Here is a 21,889-nt window from a genome sequence, read left to right on the forward strand (position 1 = left end):
AGAGAGAGAGAGAGAGAGAAAGAGAGAGAGAGAGAGAGAGAGAGAGAGAGAGAGAGAGAGAGAGAGAGAGAAAGTTCTGGAGCTGCTCAGGCAGGGCCCCTCTTTAGTCTAGGAAGGGAGCAGACTGACATTTTCCTTTGTGTTTTATCTGTTCATGTTTCCCTCCCCCCTCCTGCACCCCTGTGCCTCCCCGGGCAGCTCGGAATCAGTGTGCTCTGGTCACCCACCGCTGTGAACAGCTTTGTGTGAGCGATGGGCCTGGGGCTTACCACTGTGAGTGCCGCCCAGGGTACAGCTTGAATGAAGATGGAAGATCATGCTCAGGTGAGGCCTGGGGCCCCGGGGAGCAGGGAGGCCCCAAGGAGCAGGCCTTCCTGTGTGGGATTTCCAGGCATACGTGGCAGGCTTCAGTTCACATTGACCCTGCTGGGAGGCTCGGGAACCAGCTGCCTAATCATTACTTAGGGAATCTTCTTGAACGGCCTTAAGGTGGTTCTCTGTATAGGAAGGTGGAGGACCTTGGAGCATCACTGTGTGAGTCTCTGACAAAATCCTTTCATCAGTCTCCATGGTTCAGCAGCCCTCCCGTGGTTCTCAAGCATTAGGGCCAGGGGTGAGAGACCCTGTGTCTCCTGTTGAAGGACCCTCCCAGGTTCAGGGAGTATTTTCCCTAGGTTGATTGTGGGAAGATGACATTGTCAGGTCCAACAGGTCCCCAAGACCTTTTAGTAAGTCAAAGAGGGGTTGCAATCTGCATTAGTGGACAGACTAACCTGCTGATCAATCAGAGCTCTTTGAAGGGCTGTGTTAGGTGCCAGGTTTCAGTGTGTGTCTTGGAGGAGATGGCCCTGAAGTATGAGGCTGCTGCCTCACCCCACCCCTTCCCCCCATCCGGGGCACCCAAGTCAATAGATTTTTACAGTCCCTTCTTAAAAGTGAGACTGTAGGTTCACAGGTTTCCCAAGTCCTGACTATTCTAAGACTGTGCCCAATGTTGCTGTCTGCAGCCATCGAAGAAGCCCAGAGGCTAATCTCGACTGAAGATGCCTGTGGCTGTGAAGCCACACTGGCCTTCCAGGAGAAGGTCACCTCCTACCTCCAGAGACTCTCATCCAAGCATATCCTTTTCCTTACCTTCTTTATCATCCTTGTCCAGTGAGAATTCACATGCTGTGCTTGAGTCAGCCATTCAAGTGCTCCGTCAGTCAGCTGACTGATCAACAAGCATTTAATGAGCTCCTACTCTGTGCCAGGTACCATGGGAGGTGTGCACCTACTCTGTGCTGGGCACTGTTGTAGGTGCTAGAAATAGAGGAACAAGAGTGATTTTACCTTGCCCTCCCCTCTAGAAGGTAACTGGGGGAAGGGCAGGTATTCAGGTAGGTAGAGCTAACAGAGATCAAAGGTCATTTGGCGGTGAGGGAGGAGATAGAGGAGGAGAGGCCAGACAATGGAGGATCCAGAATGGATTTGTATAGAAGTTGGCAGTGAATCTTGATGGAAACTAGGCTTTCTATGAGGTGGGGAGGGGGGGAGGATGGGCTAGGAATAGAAGATTGGAAGCTCCCTGAGGCCAGGACCTGTGTGCCTTTTTGCCTAATCTAGCTCCCGGTGCATAGCGATTTCCCACATGCTTGCTGGCTGATTGATTCCAGGCAGGGCACAACTTCCAGAGACGGGAGCTGGCACAGGGTGAATGGGGAGCTGGCACAATACCAGTTTGGTTTAACCCTAGGGAGTGGGGAAAGGAAGCGATATGCCATCAGGCTGGAGGGAAGGAGGCTGGCACCAGCTGTCAAAGGCCAAACAAAAGCATATCATTTCTTCATTTGATTAGCATTTCATTGGCATTCTGTGTGTGCTGGCACCATGGAGACACAAAGGCAAACACGAGACAGCTCCTGTCCCAGAGCAGCTTCCACTCGTTGGGAACTAAACAATCTGGACCTAGAAGTTCCATGCAGAGCCATTTACCGGCGAGATGGCCCTTGGGGATGGGGACAGGCGAACTGCTGAAGGTGGTTCTGGAGGTGACCACTGAAGGGAGCCACAGATCCTCCAAGGAAGATGGGAGGAGGCAGTTTTCTGTTCTTTGTAGAGATTCTGGAGGGTCAGCACTGTTGTGCTCCAAAGTTCTTAGTGCAGGGGCTGGTGAAACCAGTTCACTTGGTTTCTCCTGAGTGTTGGCTTTCTGGCAGCCGGGCTCATTTCTTATTCCTGAACAGGTAGAGCATGAATACTAGTCTCAGAGCAAGCCTACAGCACCTTGAGCACCCCTTCCTGGGGCAGTAGAACCCCGTGGGGCTGGGTTGGGAGTCATTGGAGTGGGTTGGCCCTTTGGGTCTGCCTGTCACTGGGGAAATCATGTCCGATCTCCGGCCCTCAGTTTCCACATCACAAGATGAGAGGATTGGGTCATTATGGCTTCTGAAGTGCCTTGCAGCTCTAGACCAATGGTCCTCTGATCCTAGGAAGGTTTACCTCCCAGGAGAATGGGTCTTCTTCCTGTTCATTTGCAGTTCTTATTCAGGAGGACTCCCTTTGAGAGGAAGTTCTCAGTTATTCAGTAGGGAGGGCGTAGTTTGTGTTCCATCCATGCTCAGCCACAGTGACAGTACTGGTGGGAGTTGGCACTCCAGTCACAGTGTCCAGAAAGTCCACTTCAAGTTTGTTTCTGAATGCCAGAGACACTCCCCCAACCCCCCAGATGAGCCCTCGATCCACAGCCCACCCTTAGGAGAAACCCTAGATTTTGAGCACAGCAAATATCCCAACACGGGGGGACAGCATGATAGTGCTGTAGATTTTATTGGTTTGTTTTTTTTTTCCACTCTAGCCTCAGGAGAGTTTAATAGACAGTCCACATAAGAGATTAACGTGGACTCTGAAGCTTCCTGAGGGACAAAAAGTCTCTCTGGTTTCACAATCTTTATTATATTGATCAAGACCTGTGGGGTCCTGGTTTTCTCCTTCTGGCAGGTCGTGCTTCACTTCTCCTCCAGGTAGAGGGGGAGGAAGTTTGGCTTTGACTTCAGGGCATGTGTCTGAAATGGGCGGGCTGGCATGTGCAGAGCAGAGGTGACAGCCTGTACCCAAGTTTCCCTGCATTCCTCCACTGAAAGGCACTCTTCAAGTGTCAAATAGTAAAAATAACAGTGGCTTTCCAGTGTGGTTTGTCAAGGCAGACTTGGGTTACCGTATGATGGGGAAAATGTGATCATAAATCCAACTTTTCCAAAGCTCTTGCCATAAACGATGTTGACCTTAACAAGGAGCCACTTGACGACATCTTGGAGAAGTTACAAGTCAATGATTTGAGACAGGTCCACCGCTAGAGCTGCCACCCCTGCCCCATCAGAGGTCTGCCAGCATGCCTGCAGGGTGGATGGGGCCCTGGTCACCAGCGTGCCAGTGGCTGCTTCCCAGCCACCAAAAACATCACTGAGCAAATAGTAAGATGAATTTCCAGAGATTAATTCTTTTTTTTCCCCTTCAAGCAAAAAGTAACCCATGGAGAACAACTGTGAGCTTCCTCTGTAGCCCCATGGCTTTGAAAGCAGCAAGGCGCTCAGATTGCTTCCCAGTTCCACCCCAGGCTGGGGGCAAGCTCCCTTCCCATTCCCTGGGCATTAGATCACAGAACCCCTTCAGAGCCAGAAGCAAATGCTCCCCTCGCCCCGAACTGCGTCTCTCTGGATTCCAATAGTGAAAAGGCTACAGAAAAAGTACAATGAGGTTGCTCCCTGTCCAGATTCAGACAGTGCATTGGGACATTTGACTCTGGAATCACAATGTGCTTATACCGATAAGATAAAAAAGAGAGCGGCCGCGGAACCTTGGAAACGCCGTCTCTTCTGTTTTGACAGCATGTATCCTATACGCTTCTCTCATTAAAGTGTTTCTTTTCTATCTACATTTGAATGTCTCCCTTCTCCAGACAAGTGGGGGCGCTCCAAAACAGAACCAAGATTATTTGCTGAGCTCATGTCTATTCCTGTAATTGTTTGGGCTCGTACACAGTCTGAACACAGACACACAGATGATTGTCCTTCTGCACCAAGGTCACTCTCGAGGTCCATAAGGTCCCCTGCCTGTACCATGAGGCTCCTCACCAAGCCCTGTTCAGCTGTGCTATGGGGCTTTCCATCCTTGTATCCAAATAAATCTAATCATAAACTCCTTGGACAGAAACTGTAGACAGTAGAATCAAATGGAAACTCTGTTTCTTTATGGTTTGCCCCATGGCTACAGACTGGCAAAATTCTGTTCTTAGAAACATTTTTGTAACAATAACCAGACATGATTTAAACAAAGACATCCCCTGTGCTATGATTTATTAATCAAAGACGGCTTGAATGCATTTTCATGAGCGCATCTTTTGCATGTGGAATATTGTAAAGTATTCCGGATCATTTTTAGTCATGTTGTATGACTTGGTCTGTGTTATATTTAAAGTGTGAGTTGGATACCCAAGCTTTTTGACCTTTAGAAGAATAAACATACTACTCACCTGAGCCATGGAAGTCATTCCTGCTTTCTCATGATGCCTAGTACTACCATCAACAGTGTGATGAATGGAGGAATCTCAGAGAACCAGGCTGGATTCTGTCTAAAGTCAGAAGGAGGGCAGGGCGGCAAAGGTACCATCCCCTCTTCATGGCCCCTCCCACCCCACCTTCAGGCCCAAGCACACCAGGTTCAGTCCTGGAGGAGTCTGGCCCTAAAGAAGGGGGGATCAGGCTCTCCTCAAACTCCCTGAGGGATCATTACGCTTCAACCCCAGAATCCTGTAGATTGTAAACGGCTCTTTATTCTTCCACCACCCAGCAGGCCCAGACATGTGCAGTGGAAAATACCTAAAAGGTGATGCAGCAGGTCAGAACTCCGATGATACTCGAATCAATCAATCAGCATTTATTAAGCATCTACCGTGTGGGGGGCACTGTGCCAAGTGCTGGGAATACAAAAAAGAGGCAAAAGTCAGTCCCTGTCCTAAAGGAGCTTATAGTCAAATGGAGGAGACAACATGCAAACAAGTGTGTACAAAGAAGGCCAAATGCCACAGGCTAAATGGGGAAGGCACAGAAGGCTTACTGTGGAAAGTGGGATTTTAGCTGGGGCTGAGAAGCGAGGAGCTCTGGACGCTGAGCATCCCAGGCCGGAGCAGAGATGGAGGGGCTTGCTCATGGGCCGCTCAGGAGGCTGGTGTCACAGGATCGAGAGGACAGATTGGGGAGTGAGGTGTGAGAAGCCTGGAGAGGTGGGAGGGGGCAGGATAGGAAGGGCTTTGGATGCCAAGCAGAGCATTTTGTATTTGCTCCTAGAGGCAACAGGAGCCCCTGGAGCTTATTGAGTAGGGAGGGACATGGTCAGATCTGGGCTTTAGGAAAATCATTTTAGTGGCTGAGTGGAGGACAGATTGGCGTGGGGAGCCACCTGAGGCAGGCAGACCCCAGAGCTCCTGCCATCATCCAGGCATTAGGAGATAAGAGTCTGAGCCAGGGGGAGGGCATGGTCTGAGGCAAGGAGGGGCCCTATCAGAGAGATGTTGCAGAGGGGAAATGGACAGGCCTTGGCCCCAGCTTGGTTATGGGGGGCAGGAGAGCGTGAGGAGCCAGGATGACTCCTAGGGCAGGAGCCTGGGGGCCCGAGAGCATGGTGGCACCCTCTTGGCTGGTTGTTCTTTGGTCTTGAAGAGGACCAAGATGACATCATCAAGGCCCAGAAGGCTCTACTGTGGGTCAGGCACAAAGAGTCCACATGAGTATCTGGAGTGGAGAAGTCTCTAAATGTGTGTATCTTGTATTTCTTTTGAGCTATGGAAGTTCAGTTGCTCACAGAGCACAGTGTCTTCCCTGCTGTGGGCACACCATGCTGGGCGGTCCTGTGCCAGGGTCTCCCATGCCTCACAATTGATTCAAAGTTCTTCAGAGAGACCCTGAGTGTCCCTGCATCACTTCTTCTGACCACCATGTGAGTGCCTTCCTTGTGTGAGCTCTCCATAAAAATTGTCTTTTAGGCAAACAAATGTTTGGCATTTAAACAATGTGGCCAGCCCATCAGAGCTGTGCTCTCCGAAGCAGAGTCTGAAGGCTTGGCAGTTTAGTTAAAGTAAGGCCCTCAGTGTCTGGTCCCTCATCCTGCCAGATGATCTTCACAATCTCCCTAAGACAATTCACATGTCAGTGATCCAGTCTCCTGGCCTGGCGCTGGCAGACTGTCCAGGCTTCACAGGCACACAACACTAGGGTCAGCACCGTGGCTCTGGGGACCTTCAGTCTGGTAGTCAGTCTAATACCACTCCCCTCCCACACCTTCCTCTGGAGCCCATCCCTGGCAAGCACACTGCCCAGGCAAGTGAGCTTAGGCTCAGCCTCCCGATCTTCCCCATTCGCTGTGAGGGCTGGCTCTTGAGGGCGGTCCACTGTTAGCAGAGAACCTCTGCTTGGTTGGTGTTAATCATCAGGTTAGCATGAGGACCAGAGAATGGATCCAGACTGTTTCATCTCAAGCTCAGAGGCTGCACTGAGTGCATACTCAACATTGCCTTCTTCAGTAACAGGGAAGGTAGGAGAGGAATAAGGTTCAGGCCAGGGCTGGGCGCCCTATGGCCTGGAGGCCACATGTGGCTCTCTAGGCCCTCAAGTGGGGCTCAGTCTCCAATAAAAGGATTTGTTCTGTGAAGTTGGAGTCAAAGAGCCACCCTTGAGGTCCTAGAGGGCCATGTGTGGCCTCCAGGCTGCAGGTTCCCCAGCTTGGAGGGGAAGATCCTGAGTTCCGTTTAAGACCTCTGCTGGATGTCCGGCTCAAGCTGTCTTGGAAGTGCAGGAGTGGAGGTCAGCAGAGGGTCTGGGGCGGGACAGGGAGATTTGTGAGCATCAGCATTTTTGTCGTGTTTGTGTTCAGTTGTGTCCAACTCTTTGTGATGCTTTTGGGGTTTTCTTGGCAAAGATTCTGGAGTGGTCTGCCATTTCCTACTCCAGCTCATTTTACAGATGAGGAAACTGAGGCAAACAGGGTTAAGTAACTTGTCCAGGGTCACATAGCTTGTCAGTGTCTGGACTTGAACTCAGGAAGATAAGTCTTCTTGACTTCAGGCCCAACACTCTACCCACTGTACCACCCAGCTGCCCCAGAGATGGTAACTAAATCCATAGGAGCGAATGAGATCACCAAGTGAGGTAGTATAGAGGGAAAAGAGGAGGCCCAGGCCAGGGGAAACCTATGGTCAAAGGGTGTGGCCCTGATGAGGATCCAGCAAAGGAGATAGAGGAGAGGTCAGGGAGGTAGGAGGAGAACCAGGAAGGAGCAATCATGTCCTATAGACCTAGGAACAAGGGAGTATCCAAGAGGAGAGGGTGACCAACAGTGTCTGAGGCTGCAGAGAAGTCAAGAAGAATGAGGTCTGAGAAAAGGTCATTGGAGATCATGGGTCACTTTGGGGAGAACAGCTTCAGGGGAATGATAAGATTGGAAGAAGAAATTGGGGGCACTGCCTTTTAGGACAGTTTAGGGCAGAAAGCCCAAAGGACCAGCCATGGCATAGTCAGCAGGGATGGGTCAAGGGTGTCTTTTTGAAGGTGGGGGAGAGTTGGACACGTCTGTCAGCAGGAGGGAAGGAGCCAGGGGAGAGGGAGAGATTGAAGATGAGAGGGGGGATGACAGAAGGCAGTCTCCTGGAGGACATGGGATGGAATGGGATCATCCGTGAAGGTGGAGGGATCAACCTTGGTCAGGAGCAAGGCTACGTCACTTTGGGAGACAGGAGTGAAGGAGAAGAGAGTGGCAGAAGGTGCCTTAGTGACAGGAGATGAGAAGGAAGCAGGAAGAGGGAGTTCATGAAGGATGGCCTCCATTTTTTTTTCTGTAAAATGTTAGGGTTACAGTTCTTAATTGAGAGAGTAAGGGTGGGGAGAGCCATAGGAACATTGAGGAGGGATGAGAAGGTCTGGAAGAGCCTCTGTGGAGGGGCGGGTGGGGGGGGTGAGCCGATGTGGGAAGTAGAGAAAGATTGCCTGGCAGCAGGAAGGGCCCAGTTGAGATTTCATAACAAATTTGTTCCAGGATACAGTCACAACCGTGACTTTGTTCAGCAGCACAAGTGTAGGAGTGAGGGTGGTCAGTGGTGGCAGTTGGCTACCCAAGGCTGAAGCTTGGCTGCGTATAATTGGTAATATAATGAAGGGACAATGGATGCAAGGGAGGAGGCCAGTGTAGAGGTGAAGCGGTTCACCAAGGGGTTAGGATGGGGAGAAGAGAGAAGAGCTAGGGCAGGGGAGATGGCCAGGGAGACAGCCGAGGGCCAAGGGAGTGGAGCTCACAGTGCAGATGAGCAGGCTATGTAGGGGAAGGCAGAGGGCCAGCTGGAAAGCAATGGATGGTGGTCGGAGAAGGGGATTTCACTAGGTCCTTCCCATTCTGGGTTTTGACCTCATCACTCCGTGGAGACTCTCTCCATGGGAGCAGCGAGCGCTTCCTTGCCAGACCTGATCCTCTCATCTCAGCCCTCATGCTCCTGAGCTTCAGCCCCTCGGACCCTCCTGGGCACTCTCTGACCCCGGGTTTGCCTGACGGACGTTGCTCTCTGCTGGCTCGCCTCCAGCTTGCTTGGTCGATCCTTCCAAGAGGCCTCTGAAGGGCTGGCTTCTGTGCCTGGCTCCCTCGTGCCCCAGGGCTCACCCTTCCTGTGAAGGTCTGTCCCCAGCTCTATGCACCCTGCCCATTTTCTCCGCATCCGCAGCAGCCTGACCCTGACGTCCCGGGACATCTGGGCTCCATCCTGGCCGGATCGGGCTCGCTCTTTCTCCCCCAAACGGCTGCCTCTTCTGAAGCCCCCTTCTGTGCGGAGCGCACCTGGACCGGCGTCTGCGAGCCGAGGACGTTGGGGGCTCCATCGCATAGCGTCTCCTGCCTCGGGACTGTATGTCCAGGGCCCGGCAGACAGCAGGCGCTTAATAGATGCTTATCCCTCTGCTCTGACCCCGCGGCCGCCCTGGTGCCCATCCCCGGCTTCTCTCTTGGACCCCGGCAATCGCCGGACTGGGGGAGCGTCTGCCCCAGGCTCTCCCCACGCCGGCCATACCCCGGAGGCTCGGTTGGCAGAAAGGGGCTGCTAGAAGCTGAGATCCGGCCAGGGCTCCCGGGGCCCCCTGGGATCAGAGGGGCAATCCTCGGCCGGGCATCTGCAGCCTCCGTCCGGGGCTCCTTCCCATACCTCCCCTTTCCCCGCTAGAAGGTGCAGGCGACGTGGCCCGGGGCCTCTCTTTCATCTCCGGCCGCCACGCCTTTGGCCCGGCTGCGGCTGTCTGTCATCCTCCCCTCTGCTCCAGTACCTCGTCCCCCGGAAATCTCCCGGCCCCGCCCCCCGCTCCTCGCCATCGCCCCTCCCCCCTTTGCCCGCCTGCGCTCCGCTTTCCTGCGCCTGCGCGGCCACGCCCACGCAGCGCGGACGTAAGCACGCGCACGCTCAGCGGGAAGGGGACAACGCGCGTAGGGTCGCGCGCAGGGGCGGGGCCGGGGACTGCGGTTGCCAGGGCGACGGCGGCTCCCCAGCGAGCCGTGCCAGAGGAAGCCGGACCCCCGCCGCCCCCCGAGGCTCCCCGGGCCCCCCCAAGCGCCATGTTCATCTACCTCAGCAAAAAGGTGCGTCCTGGAGGGCGGCTGGGGCGCGGGGAAGAGCGGTTCTGAGCCCCTGCCCCCGCCGGAAACGGTCCTAGCCCCAGCCCGCTTTCGGTTCCGAAAAAGATCCGGCGGTGCGGGTGGACCCGAAGCCCAGCCGGGGCGGGCTGGGGGGAGGAGACGCCGTCTAGCCCTGGCCTCTCCCTAGGGGACCCTCCCCGGCCTCTCGGACCCGTGCCCGGCCCTCCTCCAGGAAGGCCCCGGGCCCCCCTGTATGCCGTGAGCCCCCAGGCCGGGCCGCCTCCTGCCTCCGCTTTACGTCCCTGAGCTCCCCTGGCGCACAGCAGGCGCCTAATGCCTGCTTACTGCACTGGGTCCCGTCCGCGCCGCCCCGCTCCCGGCTGCGGGGCCGCTTTCCGCCCTTGGGTCCCCTGGCACCGGCCGGCACACAGTGGGCGCGCGTCCTTCCCCGCAGGACTGGGCCCGCGCGTGTCTCTGGGGAGGCCTCTGCCCCCCAGCCCGCCGCTCCTGGCTCTGCCGTGCCCCCGGCACAGCCAGTGTGCTGCCCCTGGGTGCCTCGATGCCCCGGGCAGTGGTGCCAGCTCCGAGCCGGCCGGGGCTCCCCCGGGATGCGCAGCCGCGTCCCTGCCTCGCTGCCGGTGCCCCAGGGCCCCCCGGCCCATCGCGGGGGGTGACTCCCGCAGTGCCGGCTGTTAGACAGGGAGGGTGCCCTTGGGTGGCGGCAGGCAGCCCGGGGATCCCACCCCACGTAGTGAGTGAGGCGCGAGCCCCCAGCGCTCAGAGAGGCCGCAGCTCCGGGGGAGCAAGCGCAGATCTCCCTCGATGTGCGTGAGTTGTGAGTGTCTCATGACACCCTCGCAGACACTCAGGGGGTGTAGGGTCGGATTCTCAGGGACTTTTGTTTTATCGCCTAGAAGCTTAGAGATGGAGAGCCCGATCAACTTTACCGATGTTTAAAATTATTAGGCAGTATTAATTTCTTTTATTGATTTATGTGAGGCACCCGCGACTCTAGCATTGGGTAGTGACAGATCCCTCCGCCTTTCCCGCAGCAGGGGGCAGGAGCCTCTGTCCAGCCTCCATATTCACCAGTGCCCCTTCCTCTGCGAAGCCTTTGCCCTTCATTTCCCATTCCCTGCCATGGGATATATTTTCAGAAAAGTGTCTCCAGTTTACCATGCTCTCTCTCTGGCTTTCAGATCGCCATCCCCAATAATGTGAAATTGAAATGTATTTCCTGGAACAAGGATCAAGGATTCATAGCTTGTGGTGGAGAAGATGGACTTCTGAAAGTCTTAAAATTAGAGACACAAACAGGTAAACGGTGATTTAGTCAGAATTGTTTTGGACACAAGACCTGTTCATAGCTTTTGTCCTTCGCGCTGATGTTAAAGCGTGTTCATGATATCTGTTTTGGCATCACCTTTGTCTCCACACCTGCCCCTCCTTATTCCCCAACCCAGTGAGCCAGGCCTTAGAACAAAACGGGAAAAGTAAAAAATGACTTCAGCAAGACAAGCAACATGTCCAGTGAACCCAGCAATATATGAGCATTTCTTTTCAAAGGGAAAAAAAATGAGCCTTTTCAAAATTACTTAGTTTTTGTGTTGTCGGAGCTTGTCAAAGTGGGGAGAGATGTTAATTGTCAAGGTCGGCTGTGCCCAACTGTGACTCTGTTCCTTCCCTGCCCTGCTCCAAGTCTGTTGCTGCTTCTCTGACAGTCCTGGATTCAGCCTCTGACTGGAGCCCCCAAGGGGTGGAGACCACTGTTCCTGAGGTAGCCCATCCACTTTGGACGGCTTTGTGGCTCCTGCTTCTCCCCTCTGGGGTCAGACAGAAAAGTTGAATCCTTCTTCCCCATGGCAGCTGTTGGGATGCTTGGCTCCTATGGCTGGGTCAGTTGCAGTGCTCCCACCCCTGCTGAGGTGGGCACTTTGTCCCAATGCAGGTGAGCACACATGCATGCCCAGGTATGCCAGGCGTCCCGAAGTCTCAGGAGCGCCGATTTGCAAGCTGACAAAAACATCATCTCAAAGTTTAATTATTTAAATTTATTTATGCTTATTTAGCTTTGTGAATTTTGAATAATCTGTTTATAACGTTTATTCCTCAAGCTGGCAGATCCGCAGAGAAGATGCTGTTGCTGGCCCTCTCAGTCACTTGATTGGTCTCCATTAGACTTGATTTTTACGGGGTCATTCTGTGGATTCATTTGGATTTAAGAATCCAAACCTTGTTCCTTGGATATTCTTAAGACTAGGCTTATACATTCAGCCCTTAGAATCACTGAGCAGCAGCTGATGAAAGTGTTAGAGCATTTAAAGCTGGCTACAGTGATGTTTAGCGCAAGATAGAAAAGATGTTGAATTTTTCCAAGAAGCGTCAGTATTTTAAAATGGAAGCAATTCACCTTTTAAGTATTGTTTCAGTTTGTGGCATTTATATTTTTGAAGCTATTAAAGCCTGAAATTGCACCAAGCCTTTTGGGATTCTCTGAATGTAACTCACTGTCTAGGCCTTGAAAGCCCTGTGAGGTCTGGCTCACGCCATCTCTTGGGCTGGATTTCCCAGGGCTCCCTGTTAGCTCTCTGGTGTCTCCCATATATACAGGGTCCTCTGTCTCCAGATCCAAGGCTTTTGTGGGGTGTCTCCATGCCTTTGTGGGCGTGTCTCCACACCTTTTTGGGGTGTGTCTCCACACCTTTGGTGCCCTTCCTCTGCACCTTCATTGCTTGGAAGCTTCAGGCTCCTTCATGGTGCAGCCGTGGTTGGTGTGACTCAGCCTTGTACACTTTTGTCCCCGTCTGCAGAGGAGAGGGCCAGGACTTTGTATTTAGTCCAGTGCCTGGCACATAGAAGGAGCTTGGTAAATCTTGTTTTAGGGAATGGGAAGAGCCACATGATGGGGTTTTTTTTTAGGAAAAGAAATAATGTTTAAAGCCATCTTCCTGACCTCTGAAATACCTTTTGTGGTAAATCCGATGGATTTTATATAATTCCTCGAATGTCTGTTCCTTTTCCTTAGATGATGCCAAACTCAGGGGCCTGGCAGCTCCCAGCAATCTCTCCATGAACCAGACTCTGGAAGGCCACAGCGGTGAGTCATGGCATGCCACTCCTGGGACAGCGTTAGGCAGAGGAACGGTGCCTCTCACAAAGGCAGGGTGCGCTTGTGAGCTGTGGTGCTTTTCTTCTGGAGTAGGGAATGGTGATCATTTTCATTAAGAAATAACAAATGACATAGATTCAGTCAAGCCCTATTGTCAGGATGGTAGAATTGGGGAAAGGGTGGCTTCTTTTTACCCTACCAAAAACCCCATTTATCCAAATGGGCAGCAAGACTGAAATGAGAGGAGGTGTGTATGGGAGAATGTAGCCCAGACAGTGCAGAATGAAGGTGCTCTGCCACTGAGAGAAAGGCAAGCCAGTTTAGTCATGAGAAGGTCCTAGATCTCACCCAAGGGGAAGCTTCCCACAGGCTTTCATGTAGCATGTTGGGGACAGGAGGCAGACTGCCAGCTCCCCTCAGGTCTTTCTAGAGTCTTTTCCTTAGGCCTCCTGAAGAGGGGTTGGCCTTGTCCAGCTTCTATCTCTAAGCTGGGAGCTGGAAGGGCCTGCAGAGCCCAGGGCACTTGGAAGAAAACTTGGAGAAGGCTCTGGGGCCTTGACACGGCCTGGAAGACTGGAGAGATTGTCCCTCCCGCTCGGCTGTGGGTCGTCATGGCTTAGAAAGGAGAGAGCCCTCTTCAGAGGGGCTTTGGCCCTGGGGTGGCATCGCTGGGACAGCTGGATCAGAATGCCGTGTGAGAGGCAGTCCAGCCACACACTTCTAAAGAGCACCTGGCAGCGTCTCTAGGCCAGTCTGGTGTGCACTTGGGGAAATGGGCCCCTGGGTATTGTATTTGTTCTGCAGAAGGATCCCCCTTCCACCACTGCCCCTTGGGCTCAGATATTCCTGAGTGCAGAAACGCTGAAGCCTCAGCTTTGCTGATGTTTGTACCTTCTTTTTCTTGCCTCATTGATGTTACCAGCATTTCTAGAATGACACAGAAATTATCAGGAGGAGTGGGCATCTTTTCTGTTTTTTAATATTCCACCCCCCCAATTATATGTAAAAATAATTTTTATCATTCTTTTTTCTTTTAAGTTTTGAGTTCCAAACTCCCTTTTCTCCACCCTAAATAGTAAGCAATCTGATACAGGTTCTACATGTGCAGTCATGTAAAACATGTTGCTATTTTAGTCATTTCGTGCTTGAACAGAAGGAAGGAAGAAAGAAAAAGAGAAGAACAGTCTGCTGCGGTCTGCCCTCAGATGCTGCTGGTGCTTTCTCTGGAGGGGGATAGTGTGATGAGCCCTTTGGGATTGTCTTGGATCGTGGATTAGTGAGAGTAGCTGAGTCCTTCACGGTTCTTCACTGAACAACATTCCCGTGACTGTGCCCAAGGCTCTCCTGGTTCTGCCTGCTTCACTTTGCGTCAGTTCATGGAGGTCTTCCCAGGTTTTTCAGGAATCGTCCTGCTGAGCCTTTCTTATAGTACTTTCTTACGATCATATTTGGCCGCTAGTTCAGCCACTCCCCAGCTGATGGACATTCTCTCAGTTTCCAGTTCTTTTCTAATAACAGACTCTGCCTTTAGCAAACTGCTGTAGTAAAGCTGTGGTGGTTAATGTCCTAGCAGAGTCCCCAGGCCCACGAAGGGCAGAGTCGGCTTGGCAGATAAAGTCTGGACTCCCACATTGTGTAAACCCTAACACTCCTACATATTCAGGACATTTGCTGGACACTCTGAGGCACTGAGACAGCTGGGTCCCGTGATCGTTTGAATGAGAAACTCTGTGAATATCATACAGTTGGGAGGTGACCGAGGGGGTGAAGATGCTGACAACAGAGAATGCTGCCAACCATCTCCATCCCCATGGGCATGCTGCAGGGAACCTCTCCTGAAAAGTAATGCCTGCACACTCTGGGCTCTAGGGGTAACCCTGAGGGGCTTGGTGGGTAGTCAGAAAGTCTCAGCCCCATCCAGGGCATTCTCCCTCTATTCACTTACCAGCTAAAATCAACCCAGTATCTTCTGGCCAATTAGCATCAATTAGCTTTTACAAAGAGATGTGGACCATCAAGGTACAGTAAGGCCTCAAGTGTGGCCAGGTGCATGGTCTTTCTGGGAGCCTTATCCTTGGGGAGAGGGGGCTCCAACTCCTTCTGGGGCCAAACTGGCAAAAAACATTGCCTTAATGAATTTAGTTCTCCAGAAGGTGGAGAATCCGCTTCTTCCCCTGGTGGCAGAGCTGTGGATGGGCCGCTCCCTGGCTTGTGGGGTGCAGCGTCTGGGCTGCTGGGGCCATTGGCTGCTGGTTTCGAGCAGGCAGGTCATTCATCAGGGCTGACTGCTCACCGTGCTTGACTGGGGGGGCCTCTCACAGTGTAACCTGGTCTGTTCTTTCCCTGATACCCAGTCCCAGCTCCTGACCACCGGCAGTCTCTTCCTGCCCTTCCTGGACTGTCCGTGAAGCTCTCCTTAGCCCCACGGTTCAGTTGATCCCAGGGCCCCTCTTGGATCTGCCTGTCGTCAGTGTGCAGAAGTGCACACACTGGGACGGCTCTGCTGGGCACTGTCAGCACTAGGAGGTCAGGGGCCCTCTTCCCCAGGCCTTGCCTGGAATGGTTCTCCTTGACGCTGGCAGGAAAAGCTTTTGTAAAGGACAGGAAGACCTGGGCATCTTTACGGGCTGTGGGGAAGGAGCTGGTGCAGAGTGTGCTCCCTCCTGATTGTCACGCCTTCCCTCTGTTGGGTGAGCATCTTTGCTTTATCCTGTATGCAGCTGGTTTCTCCATAGATGTCTGGCTGTGGTCCCCCCATCAGACTGGGGGCTTCTTGAGGGCAGCGGCTGGCTTTTGCGTTTTTCATATCCCCAGCACTTAGCACAGTGCTTGGCACCTAAGAGGCTTTTAATAAACGTTTGTTGACAGACTGGCCGTGGATAGTGGGAGACTAAAGATGGAGGTGAAGGGTGAGCAAGGGTCAGGCCCCCACAAGGCCTGGGAGGGCCAGTCAGGGCTCTGGCTGTGGCTCGGCCAAGTTTTCAGCAGAGACGAGAGCAAAGGGGGGAGCGCAGGGTGACATGGAGAGGCTTTGCGAGAAGGAGCTAGAGGAGCCCAGCATCAGCAGGGCTTCACATGGCAAAGAGAAAGAGCTTGGAAAGCCTCGGCTCTCATCAGTGCAGTGACCAGCCGTGCTTGCAGGGCCCACCTCCTGACAGAGGGACGGACAGAGGCTTCTTTTTATGGGGAGTTTATGTGTGTGTGCGCATGTGTGCACACACGTGTGTGTCTTCATGTGTGTGGACCTGCATGCGTGTGTATATGAGTGTGTGTGACATAGAGAGAGAGAGAGAGAGGAGAGAAAGTCGATTTTTGTTAATCTAAAAAATAAATCTGAAAATGAAGTGGCAGACTGCCTTTCTGCAGCAGTCCTGGTCTCCTTGTCTGTAACTCGTCTGTGCCCTTTCTGTGCGTGTTTTCTCTCTCGTTAGAATGTAAGCTCTGTGCAGGTAAGGCTTTTTTGGCTTTGGCTTTGGCTTGTCTCCCCCATACTTGGTACAGTGCCTGGTATGTAGTCTACGCTTAATAGATGTTTGTTGCTAGATTATTTTAAAAAATCATCTCACTTGACAAATACACACTCGGGCTCCTGTCCTACAGGGAATTTCCCTTGACTGTCTTAAGAGCGAGTTTGAGCCATGTGTCTGTACATAAGCCGTTGTCTGCAGTCCTCTTGAGACACCTAAAACATGAGGGATGTGCTCACTAAGGGCGATTGCTGCGGTCACAGAGGATGTCCTGCAGAGGCCATGAGGATGCGGCCCAGTGCTGCAGTGCTCTGCTCGGTTCTCGTTCCAGAGTCCTTCAGGGCCCCCTAACTGCACCACAACTGGCCATCAGAAAGCAAAACAAGCAGAGATAGTTGTGAAGGGCTTCTCTTCTGGACCGTGATGTTCAGTGTGGTGGGCACTGGTCCTCATGTCGTGGGTGGACAGTGAGCTGGGCTCAGATCTGAGGAGGACGAGGGGAATTGGCCAGATTGCAGTCAGGACATTTCCCTGCTTTCAATGATCCAGGTGCTCCCCTGTCTCCAGCTTTCTAAGACCAGTGTTCTCTCTGTGATGCCATGTGGCTGTAAATCATGCCACACAACTAATCCTGGCAGAGTCAAAGTTGTGCTTGACTCAGAAGGTCAGGGAGAGGTGTGTCACCAGGTGTGGTCGACAGAGAGCCTGAGGGCCACTCCAGTGCCCATGGAAGAGAGAGCAGGGAATGGAAGCCAGCAGCACTCTGGGCATTGATGCGGAGGGTTGCTGGGAGAGCCTGGAGGAGTGAGCCTTCCCCAGGAGAAGGCGGGCGGGGTGAGGTGCTGAGACCCTCTTGGATGGCGGCCCTTTGATGTCTCATCCTGGAGATCTCGGGCCCACTCTGGTGTCTGCATTAGTTTGGAGGTTAGACGTTCCTGGCGGGAGAGAAGCAGTTTGAAAGATTCTCCTTAGCCAGCTGGGACTCTCTCCCCTCGGAAGCCAGTGTTTTGCCTAAGAGGCCCCAGTGACAGGGCTCGTTAGCCCCTGCAGCATTCAGAGGAGACAGAGATGGGCTGCGGTGGGTGCTAGGGGATCTGTGCGTGATGCCATGCTCTGTGTCTCATAGGATTCTGGCACAGCTCAGGAGAGAAGCTGAAGCATTTCTGGTCTTCAATTATTCCCCAAAGTGTCTTTTCAGAGGTGTGGGTAGTATTTATGTACAATTAATTATAGTTTATCAACTGTATTTTCTAGGGTCTATTCAAGTTGTCACTTGGAATGAGCAGTACCAGAAATTAACAACCAGTGACCAAAATGGGCTGATCATCGTGTGGATGTTATACAAAGGTACGGTAAGGAAAGGGGCTTCCCCTGAGGGTAGAGAGGGCTGCTTGGCCTCCTCTCCTCAGCTGGAGAATGGCCCGTTAATGACCAGGAGAATTATATATATTATTATATTATAACCAGGAGTCATCTTTGATGACTGCCTGCCATGCCTTGGAGAATGACTGGATAGTGACAGTCACTGGCCATTGCCAGTGTTTCTACTCTGTTTTTATAAAACTTAAGAGAGCAAGCAGGGGCTGTTTGAACCCGAGGTCTCTGAGGTGGTTGGGGCTCACTCAGGGAGTGAGAGGACAGCTCAGATTAAAGCAGCATCGGAAGTTTACTCCTGTCACTCCCCCATGAAAATGGGCCTGGACTTCCTACCCGTGTCCTTACAGACGCGTGCTTTTGGTCCTGGGAGGTCTGGAGCTCAGGGGAAGGTCTCACTTTAAGACAGCGTTATGGACACTTGATTCCCTTGACATCTTTTCCCCGATGGTCACATTGGACACGTTGTAGACACAGAATAAAGACACCTCTTGCTTTCCGTACATGGAGAGGGATTTTTATGTAATGCAGATTTGCCCCCAGGTGTGGGAAAGGGAGGGGGAGAGGCAGGAAGGAGGCTGTGTGCTGTGAAGGCCTAGCCGAAATCGAGAGGAAGAACACTGGGGCAGACGTGGGGGATGGATGAGGAGAGGATGGGGCACAGACAGTAACCCAGTGCAGACAGTTGTGGGGCGGGTGGGCAGAGCAGGGCACAGGTGCAGAGGTCCCAACCAAAGCCTCGTGGCCTCAGTGGTCTCTCTGTGTGTTCGTTCTTCAGCTTTTACTTGGAGGTTTTGGGTTTTTTTTATTAGATTTTTCTTTGGTGTCAGGGTGGGAGGCCACGGAATGTGGAGTCAGGGAATGGGAGCAGGAAGAGAGCTCAGTACTGCCCAGTGAAGTCCACGTGGGCATTTGTTGGCACTTCTTTCAGAATTCTTTACATAAAGTTGAGGGTGCATAATGTGAGTTTATGTAAAGTGAGACCTGTCTGTATGTACTTTTTGAATTGGGACTATCTTGTTTGGGACTCAAAGTGAGGCACGTTGTCTTTGGTCTCATTCCTTGGCGGTTGTGACTAGTCACCCCAGATTTGACGGGTCCGTGGCCAGCTTCTCTTCATAGACTCAGGGAATTGGGAGGGCTCAGTGAAGTCCCTTAGTTTACCTCCCTCCTCTGTAAGTCCAGTCTCTTCTGAAGACCTTCAGGAGGAGACATGATACATTAAAATCACCTTCTGTACCTTATGGGACAAAGTGGGCCTCTGTTGTCCATAGAGAGCCCCGTGTGCAGGATCGCAGCGTGAGCAGCAGCCGCCTCTGGTCTGTTCTGGTCACAGCTCTCTGCCCTCCTTTCCAGTAAAGAGAGCGCCCCACCCGCAGCAGCATTATAACGGTTCTGGTCCTTTATCGCTTCCTTTGAACTATTAAGAAGAAACGTTCATCATAGATAAACCATTAGCTCTGCAAAAGCAAAGTAGCTTGTGTTTTTAATGAAAAATAAACATTATTTGTGGTGTTTTCTGCATTCGTTTTTGAGGTTATTATAATTATAGAAGTTGTCAGTCACTTGTTCACTTTACTTGTTTGACGATTTGTACAATTGCAGTGACTAGGAAGCCTCCTGGGGAGCGTAAGCTTCTTGGGTGTGGTCAGTCCGCGGTCGGGGGTTTGTGGGACACCTTCCATCCCAGGTGAGCGTCGAGGAAAGGGCATGTGGTTTGGCAGTCGCGCTGCACTCACCCATTCTGTCTGTGGCCCCAGGCTCTTGGTACGAGGAAATGATCAACAACAGGAATAAGTCCGTTGTGCGGAGTATGAGCTGGAATGCGGACGGACAGAAGATCTGCATCGTGTATGAAGATGGCGCTGTGATTGTGGGCTCCGTGGATGGTAAGGGCCCCCCCCCCCCCACATGGGTCATTCTCTCTTCATGTTGAGCCTGTCATGTCCAGCTCAGCTGCATGAGTCTGGGACCCTTGAGGAATCCCCGCATGGATGGTTTGCAGAGACCTTGGTCCTTAGGACCCTGGGAGGTGAGGCTGCTGCTCCCCACCCTCATTGATAGTCCTTTTCTGAGGGAGGATCTGGACCCTGGCCCACCGGCCTCTCCAGTCCAGCACCTCCTCTGAGCCACACTCGTCTACCTTTAGGTCTCAGGTAATCCAGTTCAGCACATGTCTGTGAAATGTTTTGGCATTTCCTGGGGCTGAACAGAAAACAGACAAATGGTTCCTTGGGATAGTTTGCGAGTCTGAGCTTTTCAGGTGTTAGATGGCAGGAAGCCTCCATGTCTGGTTTACAGGGGACATGAAATTGTTGGAGATTTATCCATGGAAACTGTTTTTAGCACAGTTTTACATGCACCCGTTCATCATGTTTTATGAACTCAGAAACTACAATCTTGCTTCATGTACATCCTAAGCTTTGTGAGGGCTTACCCATCTTTACATCTTCTGGGGTGGGGCACTTTTCAAAAAAAATGGAAGTCTGTTTTCCTGTTGTTTTAGAGAACTCTCAAGATAAAAGCTTTCTCCCCTTCCGCAGATTTGAAAGGTATCTTTGATTTATAATCTCAGAGAGTTGTTTGGGTCACAAAGGTTAAGTGACTTGCCCAGGGTCATGGAGCTAATCAGCGGTTGGGGTAGGCCCAGTGTGAACCCAAGAGTTCTTGTCTCCCAGACCCATGTTGTCCTTCCTAGGCCAGGATGCCTGTCTGTGGAGTCTACAGCCCGGTAGTCGTTTTATAAGCATGTCTTGGATTGGGTCGAACCATTCAGACACGGGGGTGAGGGGGTGGGGGCATTGTGTCATTGGCGCTAATGAGGCCAGGATACTTGTGCTAAGGAACTAAGTCACCAAGTCACCGAGCCCGGGCTTTGCTTGTGTTTTTGTTTCAGGAAATCGTATCTGGGGCAAAGACCTGAAAGGCATTCAGCTGGGCCACGTGGCGTGGTCCTCGGACAGTAAGACGCTGCTCTTTGGCATGGCCAACGGGGAGATCCACATCTACGATAATCAGGGGAATTTCATTGTGAGTTTCCGTCCTGCGGCAGTGGGAGGGCGTTGGTTACGAGGGCTTTACTCAGAAACATTTTCTGCTAAACATTTTTTAATGAGTTGGAAATGGGATTTAAAAAAAAAAGGAGGCAGTGACAAAATGAATAAATGGAACATGACCCGGAGGGGTTTTTAGCCAAAGGCTTTCTGGGCACTGGAAGTGCATCTTGGCACCTTGACCTGGTGCGTGAGCTGAGGTACCAGGAGGCCCTGTGGAAACTGAGGCAGGAAGGATGGTACTAGGGAGAAAGGGGGAAAGTGCTGCTAGCTGAGTGGAATGGACTGCCCCATCCCTCCCAGGGTTAGAGGAGCTTGGAGAGGCCCCGAGGGGGTCGCCAGGCCTTTGCCTGAGGGGGCCCATCAGCCTGGGTTTGCCTTCACTGCAGTGCTAGGGATGCTCAGAGCCCCTTTGGGCTAGATGTTGTCTCTCCCATACCTGCTGCAGGCCGGATCCTGTCCTCAGGCCTGGCAGCCCAAGGATTCACAGGTGACAATCCTGGCTTACTTTCTTGGGGAGGATGTGACTTTACACAAGCCAGTAGAGAGGGCAGGAGATGAGGGGAGCGTGGGTGATTCCCAGAATGCCCTGGGAAACGTGAGGAGGCATGCTGGGAGAAGGGCCGGAGAGGCCACCTGGGAGTAATCATGGTTCCGGGGTGGGGGTGGCTCCCTGCCCTGCACACAGCTGGGGGATCCATGGCATCTTGGGGGTGTCCTGGTCATTCAGTTGGGCTCCAGCATGGACTAAGGGGAGACAGCAACTAGACAGCCAGGTTGTGAGGCACTTAAAAATCCTAGGCTTTGACATTTCTATCCTAGAGCCAGCCTTCTTTGTGATCTTGCATCCCTAGCTCCAAGTGCAATGCACATCATCAGCTCTTAGCAAGTAACAAAGGCTTGGTGACTGTGATCAGGGCAGTGCCTTAGGAAGGTTATTTTCGGGGCTGTGTGAATGGAGGATTGCAGGGAGATCAGTGAGGGTCCTTCCACAAAGCAGATGTTGGAGGCCTGAGCCAGGGTCATGACTGTGGAATGCACAGAGAGATGCTGGCAGTGCCCTGGACGGAGAATCAGAAGGTCACGGTGGCTCCCTGGAGGCAGGGCTGAGAAGGGGCAGGGTCAGAGAGGGCTTGGAGCAAGGGTGGGGTAACCAAGGCAACAGGAGGAGGAGGACGGATGCGATGGATGGGCAGGACACTGGAGGGGGCCTGTGACAGCCCAGGCTGCTGGCGGGCAGGACGCTG

The 21,889-nt window shown here is 52.6% G+C and overlaps 2 protein-coding genes across 2 annotated transcripts in view; both read left to right on the forward strand.

Annotated features, from left to right (window-relative positions):
- MATN3 (matrilin 3) overlaps positions 1-1,117 on the forward strand; it is a gene marked incomplete at its 3' end in the record, with an annotated part of 17,925 nt that extends 16,808 nt beyond the window's left edge. Inside the window, 2 exon segments of the mRNA XM_069103017.1 lie at positions 199-324; positions 1,008-1,117. Coding sequence (XP_068959118.1) covers positions 199-324; positions 1,008-1,117 — 236 coding nt within the window.
- An 8,369-nt stretch (positions 1,118-9,486) lies between these two features.
- Positions 9,487-21,889, forward strand: part of WDR35 (WD repeat domain 35) — a 59,106-nt gene continuing 46,703 nt past the window's right edge. Inside the window, exons 1-6 of the mRNA XM_069103002.1 lie at positions 9,487-9,642; positions 10,839-10,956; positions 12,665-12,736; positions 17,470-17,562; positions 19,350-19,478; positions 20,486-20,619. Coding sequence (XP_068959103.1) covers positions 9,619-9,642; positions 10,839-10,956; positions 12,665-12,736; positions 17,470-17,562; positions 19,350-19,478; positions 20,486-20,619 — 570 coding nt within the window. The 5' untranslated portion in view covers positions 9,487-9,618. The remainder of the gene's footprint in view (positions 9,643-10,838; positions 10,957-12,664; positions 12,737-17,469; positions 17,563-19,349; positions 19,479-20,485; positions 20,620-21,889) is intronic.

The sequence above is a fragment of the Petaurus breviceps genome, unplaced genomic scaffold (assembly GCF_028583685.1).
Source record: "Petaurus breviceps papuanus isolate PSGF00001 unplaced genomic scaffold, PetGlider_PUasm1.0 559, whole genome shotgun sequence".
NCBI classification, from domain to species: Eukaryota; Metazoa; Chordata; class Mammalia; order Diprotodontia; family Petauridae; genus Petaurus; species Petaurus breviceps.